The sequence below is a fragment of the Bufo gargarizans genome, chromosome 1 (genome assembly GCF_014858855.1).
Source record: "Bufo gargarizans isolate SCDJY-AF-19 chromosome 1, ASM1485885v1, whole genome shotgun sequence".
Lineage (NCBI taxonomy): Eukaryota > Metazoa > Chordata > Amphibia > Anura > Bufonidae > Bufo > Bufo gargarizans.
The window spans coordinates 603,729,526-603,744,863 of record NC_058080.1 but is presented as its reverse complement, the minus strand read 5'-3'; the positions used below and the strand labels follow the sequence as shown (position 1 = coordinate 603,744,863).

The window sequence follows — 15,338 nt, the reverse complement described above, 5'->3', positions numbered from 1 at the left end:
TTCTGCTTTATGTCTGTATCATAGCAAATGTCGGATTTTACCAATAGGATTGTGCCAAGAACACAAAGCAGGATATTCTCCATGACCCTGAAGATTTATGACTCCCCTAGTCCGTCCTCGCCTAGACGGAAAGCCTTACATTTCATAGGTGAAACTATAGACGCTCGGTCGTAATTTACAATATATGAGATTGAAGAATTAATGTGAACAACTTATCACTGTCAGCAACAAGACAGAATTTACAGGATTATTTTGCTGTATTTGGGACTGAAGCAATTTACTATAAATTCTTATACTACTATATCCCATGAGCACTTTATTTCTCTTTTTATTCTAAAGTTTGTCCCAACTACAATGTTCCCATTTTAAAAGACTCTTAAGATCGATCGCTTTGCCTTAATGATCATTTGGTAATTTTCAATGAGATGGTAATAAAGATGGACTCTAATTTTAGCAAATGGATAAAAGAGAAGATGATCAAACCTCCATTTCATCACTTGTGATTTGATGTTCTCGCTTTTTTAAATCGGCCATAGCTTTCTGCAGTTTTTCTTCCTGAGCTGTATAGTTTGCAAGCTGTAAAGTAACATCAAAAGTGAGAATTACAACATTGAAACCAAAAAAATATAAATATTACACATCTGTAAAAATATATAGATCTGAGTACACAGTGATGTTCCATCAGTGTAAAAATGAGGTGTGGGATCAGACATTCATCAACTATCTCAGGATGGGTAATAAGTGCCCATTGTGGGAAAGCTCCTAGAACATACAAAAAGCACACAATTTGTCATATAAAACAGGGTTGTCACATGAAGATGATCGCTGGCCATGCTGGATTCAATAGACAACCTACTGAAGTTTAAAGGTCTTGTCCAGAACAATTAAACTGATAAAGGCTGTATTACGCCCGATATGGCAGAACATTGTTCCTTCCCATAGGAGCCAGCAGCATGGGGAGGAACGCTCACTAGGCCATCACTCGTCCCCATGCTGCAGAGCGGTTTGCTAGAAGCAGATTGTTACTAGACATCACGATCTGCTGCCTGCAAACCATCATTTTTTAACATGTCAAAAGATTTTTACTGCCCGATGAACGAGTTTTTGCTCGTTTATCGGGCAATCAGCAGCAGTATTACACTGCAAGATGGTCGCTAATATATGTTCATGCGAACGCTCGTTAGCCATCATCTGCCGAAAAATCAGAAGGTGTAATACAGGCTTTAGGTTAGGTCATTATTATCAGATGGGTAGGATTCGGACTTCTGTAACCCCTGTCAGGCCTCTTTCACACTTGCGTTGTCCGGATCCGGCGTGTACTCCACTTGCCAGAATTACACGCCGGATCCGGAAAAACGCAAGTGTACTGAAAGCATTTGAAGACGGATCCGTCTTCAAAATGCTTTCAGTGTTACTATGGCAGCCAGGACGCTATTAAAGTCCTGGTTGCCATAGTAGGAGCGGGGAGTGGGGGAGCAGTATACTTAACAGTCCGTGCAGCTCCCGGGGCGCTCCAGAATGACGTCAGTGCGCCCCATGCGCATGGATGACGTGCCATGCGCTTGGGGCGCCCTGACGTCACTCTGGAGCACCCCGGGAGCCGCACGGACGGTAAGTATGCTGCTCCCCCAATCCCCGCTACATTTTACCATGGCTGCCAGGACTTTAGCGTCCCGGCAGCCATGGTAACCATTCTAAAAAAGCTAAACGTCGGATCCGGCAATGCGCCGAAACGACGTTTAGCTTAAGGCCGGATTCGGATCAATGCCTTTCAATGGGCATTCATTCCAGATCCGGCCTTGCGGCAAGTCTTCAGGATTTTTGGCCGGAGCAAAAAGCGCAGCATGCTGCGGTATTTTCTCCGGCCAAAAAACGTTCCGTTCCGGAACTGAAGACATCCTGATGCATCCTGAACGGATTTCACTCCATTCAGAATGCATTAGGATAAAACTGATCAGGATTCTTCCGGCATAGAGCCCCGACGACAGAACTCTATGCCGGAAGACAAGAACGCAGGTGTGACAGAGCCCTCAAACTGCTGTTTTTCAGTAGCTCCATTCATTGTGCAGTGGACGGGGCTGGTTAGCACAGCACTGCTATCATCTCAATGGGAACAGTGCTGCAGTAACCAGCTCACTCCAGTATACAGTGGGTGCTGTTTTTGGTGTCAGAGCTGATCAGCAGGGGTGCCTGGAGTCAGACCCTGCCATTTTGATATTAATGACCTACCCCAAGTACAGGCCAGCTACATAAAAGTCCTGGAAAACCACTTTAAAACAAAAGACATGCCAACCCCCTCAAAAAAAAAAAAAAAAAAAAAAAAAAAAAAAAAGGGTTGCAAGATAAGGGGTATTCCAGGAGAGAGAGAGGAAAATAAAAATAAAAAATTGTGATGGGCTTTAAATGCTGTAAAAAATAGCAAAGCTCATACTTGCGGGGAATCAGCGAGGAGAGCATAAGCTGTTATTTTCCAACACTCTTTTCTGCTGGAATACCCCTTTAAAGCACCCATAAGTCTTACCTTTTTATTTACTAATGCCTCCCTGTCTCGATCCCTTTTTTTCCATTCCTCTACCAGGACTTGCATGTGGGCCAGTTCTTTCTTCTTCAACTGTCCATTGAAAACCAGCAACAAAACTCAGGTTAAAGTCAAAGTCATTTAGTAAATGCCTTTCATCCTTCCACATTTTGAAGAAATCATGCACTGGGAGAAGAACTGAATTAATTATGCATCCTGGTCCATTTTTGGTTCCATCACAGCTCAGGTACAAACATACATTTTGAACGCTCTCATTATGGGTATCTGGTCATGCGTTTGAAAGTCTGACCCCTCTCCCCTGTGAACTACAGGATTACTCCATCACCTATAAAATCCCTCCTGGACACCTCCCCACCCATCATCGTCCTCCTCATTCATCTATATGACGCCTCGTACATAGGGTGCTGCTGAAGATATAACTACTATCAAAAAGTGCAAGATTGCAGCGACATGCACAGAGCAGCCTCAAAAGTGAAGGAGGTCATAGCATGACTCGCAAGTTGTCTCTACCGCAACCCCAAATAAGAACGTAAACTTAGATGCTGTGAAGCCAACAGACCAAATACTTCTGCAGGTGAAATTTTGCGACAATTCTTAGTCTTGACAAAGCGTAAAGCGGTTGTCAGGAGATAATAAAATGTAACTTTACAGTACTGACCCGAACTTCCCCCAATCCAGCGCTGCATCTCTGTCCTTTCTTCCGGGGCTACAGCCATTTTGGCTGCAGTCATGACATCCTGTATACCGCTACAGCCAATCGCTGGTTGCAGCCGTATATAGGACATAACCGCTGCAACCAAAAAGATATGTTACAGCTGCAGCCTGGCAGGGAGGACAGAGGCGCAGCACTGGATCATATGGGGTTCAGGAAGGTAAGATACCTTTGTTTTATTGGACTCCTGTCTACAATGATGTAAATACCAACATTCCCACTTAGCAATAGGAAGAGATTCTGAAAATTAACTGAAACACAAATAGCATAAGAAAGTAGCTGAACTTTGCATTATACAGTAAGTACCCTTTCTTCATGGAATAATATAAATGAGCCTTAAAGACCTGGAAAGTTAAAATGAAGCGTATAACCTACCTAACATGATCTGTAAACAGGCACACACAAATCTTTAAGAACTGCAGCCAGGCCAGATATAAAGTCCAGAACATTCCAACGTTATTTAATGGAAATGTAAGTTTACATTATTGAAAAGAATCTCATAAACAGTACAAGGTTCCTGCCAACAGCGTCTATATTATTACTAGAACTGACGATAAAAGTATGCTGGCATATAATCATCATCTACAGACCTGGCGTATGAGAGCACTGGATATACTGCTGAAAAAGCGATGTGACTGGGAATAATCTCTACACCAAGCATAATGGAGGTCACATCTAGTGCACAAGCAATACGACTGCGGCCCAAAGGCTTAAAGCCCCCATAATGACTGTTCATATATATACTAGTTTAAAGGGGACATCCTGGAAAAGATAATGATGACCTATCTTCAGGAAAGGTCATCATTATGACATCAGCAGGGATCCGTCGATCAGCTGTTTCAGGGAGCCGGCAGGCCATGCAGCCTCCCGGCAGATTTCAGGGCTCAGAACCATACATCATATAGCAGCAGTGCTTCGTATTACAGCACAGCCCCATTGACTTGAATGGGGCTGAGCTGCAAATAGGCCACATAACTGATGTATGGTGACATTGCTGGCCTAGGAAGTGGCCGTGGCCAGCCTCTTCTAACAGCTGATCAGCGGCTGTCCCGAGTGTCAGACCCCGCAGACCCGATACTGATGATAGGATGGGCCATCAATATCTGTTCCCAGATAACCCCTTTAATACACAACACATAGTTTAAAGGTATTGTCCCAAAATAACAACTTATCAGCTATCCATCCAAAAGTGTCTGATGGCTAGGTCTCCCATTGATAATGAGGATGGGGATCCCATGTCCATCGTATGACTGGAGCAGTGGTCGAGCATACTCTCTCTTGCTACCAGCTCTATGACACTGCTGGAGAAGGCAGAACAATATACTCCGCTATCTTCAGCAGTGTCATACACTTTGAATGGAGAGGCGATGCCCGTTTGACCACCGCTCAGGACAAGGATCCCGATTCTGGTAATCTGCGGGTGTCTCAGCACTGAGGGCCCCTAGCAATAAGACACTTGTCACCTATCCTGTGTAATGTTGTTTAAGCAAAAGCGATACAAAAGACACCCGTGGATCAGGGTATTCACAGATGGGTTCTGGCTTGCTCTTCCTGTGCACTCGGGCGCGGGTAGTTATGAAGCACTGGGAACCTGTATAGGGAAAGAACCATAGAGTTTACAGCGAGACTCTTCTTCTACAGGTTCTCACGTGGGTCACGACAACCAATGCACAGCCATTGGAGCACCAAAAACAAAAACCATTTGTGGATTTTCCATTTGGTGGGGACTACATTAGTACAACATTAGAGCTGGGTTGGGCATCTACACGCCAGCAGCTGCATTCTCAGCTCAGTATCACGTCAAATAACGCTGTACATGCTTGTATAACTGCATGTAGACTGGGAGGCTTGTATGGATGGGTATGCATATCAGACCCTTGAAGGATTACGTTTAGGAGGATTTTATGGTAAAAGTGATGATCACATGAAATATAATCAGTAGTTTAAAAATCATCCACCAGTGGTAGACCTACACACAGCGTACCTGACTTGCAAACATTTCCTCCTGCATTTCTTTCCACATTTCCAGCTCAAGGGCGGCTTTGTACTCAAGGGTTTCACGTGGCTCTGAAGCATGTTTGGGAGATGGTGGCCTCTGAGGGGGAGGATTCTGGGCCGCTGAACCCTAGAGATTTACAGAAATTAAATAATTATTAAACGTGGACAAGTGCAGAGAATAGGCATAGTAGTTCAGTACAGCAGCAATAACATACAGACTACAGAAACGTACAGGAGCAGCAATGCAGCCTATGATACTGAATGTCTAGACCAATACATCTGTGTTACAATCTGCCCTCTCTATGCAAATTTAACTTTTACCATCACTTTTCCTAAACTACAACGAAAAGGTCTTACAGGGAGCATAACTGGGACAAGGTTCTGCCTCCTAATATATATCCCATTCTGACTCCATTCACTGCAGAGCTTGGGAAGAGGGGTATTTCAAGGGGGTCTTCTGAGACTAAACGTTAATCCACCAGTGTAATAGACATGGAGATATGAGGTACTTTGCAATGTACTTCTAGTTCAAAAATAGTCTTCGTTCTTAATTTAGACAGCGTGTCAAGCAATATCGCCTTTAGGGTTTCATTTGCGTTCTACTGACGTCTCATACGCGTCTCCCATGATGCTTTCATGCTGTTTTGCTCTGTGAATGTACATGAAACTATAAATAATGTCATGTGTAATGGGTCGGGTCTGTGAATGCATGTACAAATCATGCACGGGTAGAAAAATATTGGCCTGCTCCACATGTATGCAGGCCAGTGCCATGGAGGGTAGTAGGGTGTAGAGCAAATCTGCAGGCCACGAAATGTAGTGTAATGCTGAAACTACTCCTGGAATGAGAGGTAAGGAGCAGCACTCTGCTAAAAAAAAAATATATATATATATATATATACATATGTACTAAAATGTATGAAGACCCCTTTAGGAGGCAGGAGAAGGTTGCTGGGACAAGGTAATATCAGACAGTTGCAATCCCAATTCCAGACTATGGGGCATTATGGGGGGGTGATTTAGGACCCAGAAGTAACGCTTGAAAAGGTTCTGTACACGTCAATCACAAGTAAACCACTTCTCCTTCCCTGCAGGTGCTGACATATTGTCCTTAATTCCGATCCAGTTTATCCTCCTCTTTTCATATTTACAAGTACCATGTTACTGGTACATCTGTTTCTTTAAAGAGCACCTTTCAGCATGATCAACCCTATTAAATCAGTCATGCTTCCTGGTAGGGTTGATAGTGTCGATTAAAATCCAAGTCTGAATTCGCTCCTATCATCCCATGTATTCCACAAGTGTTTGCTCTTCCTCTCACTGGATGATGGTATACGTGTGGGGTCTTTTCGCCTTATTTTAGATGCCCACTGGCATAGACATAAGTAGTAAATAGAGTATGTTTCTGACTGGACTGAGGTCACCTTGCCGTGGTGGTTTGATGAAAATTTGCCAAGAACCTCATATTTATCAAATCAATCATTTAAATCAGCAGGATTAACCCTAAAGTTAATTCCTGCTGACAGATGCGATTTAACATATCCAATAATGGCATATTATGCAGCTTGGCCCTATAGTGGTTCTGCACATCACATCTGCTCACACGTTATGCATAAAACAACACAAGTATTACCTGGGCGGACTCCGACACAACAACCTCCCGTTCTTTCACTGGTCCATAATCCTCTAATGTGACTGCGTATGACAGATCCGCCACTCTGTTTTCAGGTCTGAAAGGCATGTTTGCAAATATTCTTTATAATATTCAGCAAAAAGGTAAACAAATAGAACAAAACAATATACCAAGGAGCCTGTGAAGTATCAGGAGGCAAATAACATTTTTAGTTGCTAAATGTAAATACTTATAGAATTGGGGCTTCCAGCTCTGAGCACTTTAAATGAAAGAAATAAACATAAAACAATAGAAAGCAGTAATCTTATTAGAAGCAGACATACTGCTCTCTTGCAATACACAGAATACCTATTTAAAGGGATTTTCCAGTTTAAATATTATTTTCATTGTATAACATCACTTCACACACTTCTGCTTTTTGTCAGTGAATAGAAACATTGTTTATTGCATCCAAACTTGTTCTGATCATGTGATGCTGGGGTTTTAAAAAAACAGGCAAAGGGCAGCTTCATTTGCAAATGGAGTTGTCACAGTGAAAAAAAAAAAAAAATATCTCTTTAACTCTTTCAAAGCAAGGTCAATTTTCACATTTTTTGACAAACCACAAAACCTGAAATACAAAATAAATGTAATAATAACCCCCCTTCACCCATACCCACACATTTTCTTAAAATAGTCACCTACAAAAATGCCACCAGACTTCAGTCATGGATACTTTTATCAATTTTGCAACAAAGACAAAAAAATCCAAGCCTAAAGTTACACTTCTGGTCCAGCCAGAATCCAAGACACACAATCTGCTAAAATATGAAAGCTCAGGATCTGCAGAGTTCATACATGTTACTTACTCCTCTGTTCACATCACATATCCAGAGTTAAATAACTCAAAATCCTGCATGACCAAGATCCCAGTAAACATTTGAGTAACGATTTGGTAGAGAAGAGGAAAAAAAAAAAAAAGAAACATTTTTAAGTACGACCGAAAGTCGGCATATATGCCGGAATGCGGCCATATTATCGCCGGATCCCATTACAGTGCATGAGGATACAGACAGACTTCCGGAGTACACAGCGCAGATCTGCACTCTAGGTTTAGCACTTCTACAGCGCTGTACTTTGGTCACTCTAAATGATTATTTACTATTCTACCAAGGGGCGATTCACATCCCTATGATGCTGAGCGTTCAGGTCAGTTAAACCCACTGTCGGGCAGTGACACACGCGAGTAACACGGACAGATAAGATGTCTGGTACACAGTCACGTGAACGGCTTGCACTTTGTCTCACTTACTTTAGACAGTTTTAATAGTGTTAAACTCACAGAGTCAGACTGACATAGATATTGACAGGGGTATAATAACTAATAAAATAACTGAAAAAACGTGACTGCACAATAGCAAAATAAAACAAGCTATTCAAAAAATAGATGAAATGATAGTGGAAACTGCTGGAACAATAGGATAGTGCGCACTGGGGGACGGATCAGTTTTCTTTTGCGTCAGAGAAAACTGATCCATCCCCACTGACTTGCATTGTGGGTCATAACGGATCAGTCTTGCTCCACATCCCATGCCGGAAAGAAAACCACAGCTTGTTGCGGTAAGCTCTCCGATATGAGAACACAACCAAGCGGAACGGAATACATTTTGGAGCATTCTGTTCTGTTCAGTTACGTTTTGTCCCCATTGACAATGAATGGGGACAAAACAGATTTTTTTTTTTCCGGTATTGGGACCCTATGACGGATCTCAATACCGGAAAATAGAAACGCTAGTCTGAAAACGAGATTTTTGTGAACTCACCTTGTAAAATCTCTTTCTCGCTTTATTCATTGGGGGACACAGGACCATGGGTATAGCTTGCTGCTGCCACTAGGAGGCGACACTAGGCTGAAAGCTGTTTGCTCCTCCCCTGCAGGCTATACCCCCTCCAGCCTGGAGAGAGCATATCAGTTTGTGCTTCAGCAGTAGGAGAAACATACCGAAACAAAACAAAACAGGAAGACCACAGTCCAACCAAACAACCGAACCTGACCTCAGTCCCAACCGGTAACTTGGACCACTGGTCTCAGTAGAAACCAACAACAATGGGTGGGTGCTGTGTCCCCCAATGAATAAAGCGAGAAAGAGATTTTACAAGGTGAGTTCACAAAAATCTCGTTTTCTCGCTCATATCATTGGGGGACACAGGACCATGGGACGTCCTAAAGCAGTCCCCAGGGTGGGAAAACCGCTGACTCCACCTCCACAGTCGAGCCACTACACTGCGGCCTGTAAGATCCTACGGCCAAGAGCAGCATCCGCCGATGCGAACGAATGCACCTTGTAGAACTTGGTGAAGGTGTGCAACGAAGACCAAGTCGCTGCCTTACCCAATTGAGACGCCGAAGCGTGGTGAAAGTGTGCCCAAGAAGCCCCGACCGCCCTGGTCGAGTGAGCCGTGACGCCAGGCGGAGGAACCCTGCCTTTGGAGCGGTAGGCCTCGTGAATGGCCGATCTAATCCACCGAGCTATCGCCACCTTGGATGCCGCCAAACCCTTCCGAGGACCCTCCGGAACTAGGAACAGAGAGTCCGCTCGCCGAAAGGAGGCGACCGCGGCCAGGTAGATCCGTAAGGCCCGCACTACATCCAGACGATGAAGCGCCACTTCCCTAGGATGAGAAGGTTTAGGGCAAAGCGAGGGGAGGACAATGTCCTCATTGACATGGAACGCCGACACCACCTTCGGCAGAAACGACGGCACCGTCCGGAGCACCACCTTATCCTGATGGAACACCAAGAAAGGCTCCTTGCACGACAGTGCCGCCAGTTCCGACACCCGACGGATGGACGTAATGGCAACCAGGAATGCGACCTTCCACGACAACATGCGGAGGGAGACTTCCCGCAGGGGTTCAAACGGCTCGGACTGAAGTGCCACCAGCACCAAATTCAGATCCCAGGAATGTAACGGTGGCCGATATGGAACCGCGGTGTGCGCAACACCCTGCATGAAGGTCTTGACGGGCCCCAGCACCGCCAGCGTACGCTGGAAAAATATGGAAAGGGCCGAAACCTGCCCTTTCAGCGAACTTAGGGACAGACCCAGCTCCAAACCCGCCTGAAGAAAGGCCAACACCGTAGGGAGGGAAAACCTCCTGGAGGGGAGGTCCCTGTCCTCACAGAATTTCAAGAACGACCTCCACGTACGATAGTAGATTCTCGCAGAGGAGGGCTTCCGAGCCCTAATCATCGTTCGAACGACCGCATCCGAGAAACCCCTGTTCTTCAGCAGGAAGGTTTCAATAGCCACGCCGTCAAACGCAGCGTATGTAAACCCTGGTGGAAGACTGGGCCCTGTGAGAGCAGGTCGGGCCTGAGTGGAAGAGGCCACGGCGCGTCGCCCAGGAGCAGAACGAGCTCCGAGTACCAAGCTCGGCGCGGCCAGTCTGGGGCAATCAGGAGCGTTTGAACACCCTCCATCCTGATTCTGCGAAGAATCCGCGGTAGGAGCGGCAGCGGCGGGAATACATACAGAAAACTGAAGACGCCCCACGGCGCCACGAGTGCGTCCACGTCGTAGGCCATCGGATCCCTTGCGCGAGACAGGAAGCACGGGAGTTTGTGATTCAACCGAGATGCCATTAGGTCCACTTCCGGGCGACCCCACCGGAGGCAAAGGTCCTCGAACACCTCCGGGTGGAGAGCCCACTCCCCCGAGTCCACCGTCGTTCGGCTGAGGAAATCCGCCGTCCAATTGTCCACGCCCGGGATGAAGACCGCCGAGACCATCGGGACATGGGCTTCCGCCCACTGCAGAATCCTCGCGGCCTCGTCCATCACCGGTCCGCTGCGCGTCCCCCCCTGGTGATTGATGTAGGCGACCGCTGTGGCGTTGTCCGACTGTATCCTGACCGGACGGCCCCGCAAATCGGTGGTCCAATGGCAAAGGGAGAGGTAGATGGCCCGGAGCTCCAGGATATTGATGGGTAGTCTGGACTCCGACAGAGACCAGACACCTTGGGCTGTCCGAGTACCGAAGACCCCTCCCCAACCGCGGAGGCTGGCGTCGGTCGTAATCACCGTCCATGACACCGGCAGGAACGACTTCCCTGACGACAGGTTGTCCGGAATCATCCACCAGGCGAGAGCCTCGCGAACGGGCTGAGGCAGCGAGATCCTGAGGTCCAGTGAATCCCGGGACTTGTCCCAGGAGGACAGGATGAGCCGCTGAAAATCCCTGGTGTGGAACTGGGCGAACGGTACCGCCTCGAATGAGGCCACCATCAGCCCCAGAACTCGCATGCAGTTGCGAATCGATACCTTGCGATGCCGGTTGAGCAGAACCACTGCATTCCGAATGCTCAATCTCTTGTCCAGAGGGAGACGGACCACAGCGGCCTCGGAATCCAACGTCATACCCAGGAACCTGATCCGAGTGGTCGGAAACAGGCATGACTTCCTTCGGTTGAGAATCCAGCCGAAGCGAGTGAGCGTGCTCATCGTAATCCGAAGGCTGTCTGCGCATTGCGGCGCTGACGGGGCTTTGACTAAGATGTCGTCCAGGTATGGGAGAAGGGTAATGCCCCTGGACCGCAGAATCCCCAGAAGGGGTGCCAGAACCTTCGTGAACACCCGCGGGGCCGTCGCCAGACCGAATGGCAGCGCGACGAATTGGAAGTGATCCGACTGGATGGCAAATCGGAGGAAACGTTGGTGCATGGTAGCAATAGGTATGTGGAGATAGGCATCTTGTACGTCCAAAGACGCCATGTGCTCCCCCTGCACCAACGAGGCTACAACGGAACGAAGGGATTCCATTCTAAACCTCTGAACCCGTAGATAGCGATTCAGAAGTTTGAGGTCCAGCACCGGTCTCACATCGCCCTCCTTCTTGGGGACCACAAACAGGTTGGAATAAAAACCTGTGAACCGCTCTTCTGGAGGTACCGGAGAAATAACCCCCCGCAGAAGTAAGGACTGGACGGCGTTCAAGAAAGCCGCGGCCCGGACGGGATCCCTGGGAGGCTGGGAAGGGAAGAAACGGTTGGGGGGAAGGGACCTGAATTCTATTTTGTAGCCCGAGGAAACTACCTCGAGCGCCCATGCGTCCGGAATGTGGGCGTGCCAAATGTCCTGGAACAGGAGAAGACGCCCCCCCACCTGAGAAGGTGGGGACAAACCTTCATGCGGAAGGCTGCTTACCTGGCGCTGTGCGAGGTTGCTGGGCACGTGGACGCCAAGCCTGCTGGGGCTTAAAGGATGGGCCCTTCCGCCGATCCTGGTTGGGTGGTCCCGCCGCGGAGGTGGGGACTGAACGGGTGCCCGAGAAACGGCGAAAGGACTGGAAGCGTGAGGACGCAGGTCTGGACTGAAAAGGCCGCTTCGCTTTGGGTTGGGGCAGATGGGTGCTTTTGCCACCCGTAGCTTCTGAGATTATGACATCCAGTTTCGGCCCGAAAAGCCGAGCCCCAGAAAACGGAAGCTTTAGGAGAGAGCGTTTAGAGGAAGAATCAGCCTTCCAGGCCTTGAGCCATAACTCCCTGCGTACCGAGGTGGTGAGAGCTGAGGCACGAGCGACCATCGATCCAGCATCCAGTGCCGCTTCACAGATATATTTTCCCGCATGTGAAATTTGGAGCGCAGACAACTCGAGCTCAGCAGGCGGGAGGTTGGACAAAATGTCCTGGCTTAACCGGATGGACCACTCCGAAACCGCCTTGGCTACCCAGGCGGACGCGAAAATCGGACGCAGCGCCGAACCGCTCGCCGTGAAGATTGACTTGGAGAGCGACTCTACGCGACGGTCCACCGGGTCCTGGAGTGACGAACCATCCGCTACCGGAATGGTCGTAGATTTTGCCAGTCGAGCCACCGGCGGATCCACCTTCGGCGGGGAGGACCACAGTTCCACTGTCTCGCGTGGAAAGGGGTAGAGAAGGTCCAGGCGCTTTGGGATAGCAAAACGCAAACCTGGCTGGTCCCAAGCCTTGTTAACCACAATAGAAAAATCCTCGTGCAACGGGAAAGCCTTAGGAGTCTGTTTCGCAACGCAGAAACGACACCCCTTGTTGGCTAGTGGAGGGAAGATCCTCCTGAACCCGGAAGGTGTCCCTTATTGCCGAAATCAGGCTATCCACCATGGAAGCAATCTGAGAAGAGTGCTCCAGATCCATATCCGCATCGGAATCCCCGAGCTCACCCTCTGACAGTGCGTCGCCTAGCAGGGAGGACGCCTGTGACTGGGATCCAGGAGCAGGGGGGGATGCAGAGGCGTCAGAGGAGGAACGGTTACCTGCTCTGGGGCGCTTACTAGGAGGTCTGCCTCTGGTTTGCGTGCAATGCGGTTGCGCGGATTGCACCGGTGGCGATTTATCTACCAAACGACCCAACAGAGAAAGGGTGGAATGGGAAACCTTAGAGAGGTCCTCCACTGCCCGAGACAGGGACCTTGCCCAGTCTGGTTCCCCCTGAACAGGGCGATCTAAGGCTTCTGTGGGCTGCAGTGTTCTAGGGGGATTGCTCTGCGCAGGCTTCTGACAAGCCGAGCACAGTGAGAGTGACTGGCCCCGAGGGAATTTGGCTGAACACACTGAGCAGGCATAGTGAGTGGTCACACAGGTTGCCTGAGGGGGGTCAGTGGCCGGGTCAGACATGGTTTGATATCCTGCTGAACGGGGTATCTATCTCCTACCAGAGTGGAGCGGGAGCCAAGGTCCTGTGTCCACCACGCTGCGCTGGAAGGAAGAGGAAGTTTCAGCAGGGCGGGAGAATAAGCCACGCCCCCTGACAGCCCGGGAGCGGCAGGATAACGAAGAAGGCCGCAAGCGCCGCCCACCCCTGTGCACGTGACCGCAGCCGCGGCCAGCGTGCCTAAAGTCCCCGATAACATGGCTGCCCAGAAGGGGCCGCTTCGCTGCAGCAGAGGGGAAGAACCCGACACCGCCGTGCGGCCGCGAAGGTCCCGGCGCGCCGTGAATAGCGCATCTGCCCTGCGCAGTGCCGTCTGCGACCGCACGGAAAGACGCTGCCGTGCGCTATGCAGCGGCGAAGAACGGAGGGAGACGGAGCGGATAGGTCCGCGAAGGTGCCGGCGGAACGCACAGGGTGCGGGGGCGCGGGCGGGCGGCCAGGCGGGCGGGCGGGCGGGGGGGGGGGGGGCCGCTCAGGGGCACTGGTGCCGTGCAGTACGGCATGCTGTTATACCGCGAGTGGGGGCCTGGGATGAGTCACTTACCTATCTTCATCTGTAGACTTCACCCTCAGTTGTAACACCAGCAGGACCACCCTACGACCGCTGGCACCAGGCAACAGGGGTCCGGGCAGAAGAGGGCTGAAGAAAGGGTAGTCCTGTAGCTGGGGGGAAGCAGGGGAGCGAGGCTGCCCTGGTCCGCTTTTTCTTCTTGGGGCGGCAAGGCGGTGAACGAGGTACACCGGCCCGCCTCCCGGGGATGCAGGGACGCAAGCGACCCTGGACCCCCCATCCGGATTCTGGAAAAATAAAAAATAAAATAATCAAAGTGCCACCCTGCAAAGCAGGGAGGTCTGCCTCCTACGACACTAAGCTAAAAACTGATATGCTCTCTCCAGGCTGGAGGGGGTATAGCCTGCAGGGGAGGAGCAAACAGCTTTCAGCCTAGTGTCGCCTCCTAGTGGCAGCAGCAAGCTATACCCATGGTCCTGTGTCCCCCAATGATATGAGCGAGAAAGTAACCTTACACCTTATTGGCAGGGTTGCTTGATGTCGGACCCCTGCCGATCTGATATTGATGACCTATCCTGAGAATAGGTCATTAATATTATAAAGCCCGGAAAACCCCTTTAAAGATGTATTTTGTACTGGACAACCCCTTTAACCTAATGTGACCACATATTTTAAATATTTCAAGCAAACATGGACGGTTTTGAGGACATGTGCTGACAGATATCTGTGCTTCTCAAACCATCATTCTGATGTTTTTGTAAATGCAGTCCAGTCTGTAGGCAGCATGTTATAGGGCAGGAGCGCCGATACATACAAGTTATACCAAATCTTGTTCCAGAAAACTGTATATCAATGTTCATGTCTGATGGAGTGGTGGGGCACCGATACATACTGGCGTCCAGTCTAAGGGGGCAGAGCAACAGGGAGGGGACATCACATGATCGTCATACGGGAAATCACTGCGCATCAAGGAAAGACAGAATCCTGTGCTCACCTGACGGCAGGGCAGAATGGGGATCAGAAGGCTGGGTGCAATTACTAAGCCAGTTGTATTATTAAGGCATATTCAATACCGATTTCATTATCTTCCAGCACAACGCCTAGGGTTCTAATTACACAGTGATCTTGGTCATACCACACCTGTGGTAGTTAAACTGCCATTTGCATGCAGTAGCCATTTAGCACGGGGAGCAGTGATTGTTAATACGATCATTCGACCCTATATAATTTGCATATCAGAATGTCACCTATTTATACGAGAAGATGTGCTAG

The 15,338-nt window shown here is 48.9% G+C and overlaps 1 protein-coding gene across 2 annotated transcripts in view; it reads right to left on the bottom strand.

Moving 5' to 3' along the window:
* Nucleotides 1-15,338, bottom strand: part of CEP120 (centrosomal protein 120) — a 92,818-nt gene that overhangs the window by 39,726 nt on the left and 37,754 nt on the right. For both annotated transcript variants that reach the window (XM_044275881.1, XM_044275882.1), the window contains exons 12-15: nt 6,883-6,979; nt 5,236-5,376; nt 2,522-2,611; nt 484-576 (exon numbers count right to left, since the gene is read on the bottom strand). In XM_044275881.1, the coding sequence (XP_044131816.1) occupies nt 484-576; nt 2,522-2,611; nt 5,236-5,376; nt 6,883-6,979 (421 nt within the window). The remainder of the gene's footprint in view (nt 1-483; nt 577-2,521; nt 2,612-5,235; nt 5,377-6,882; nt 6,980-15,338) is intronic.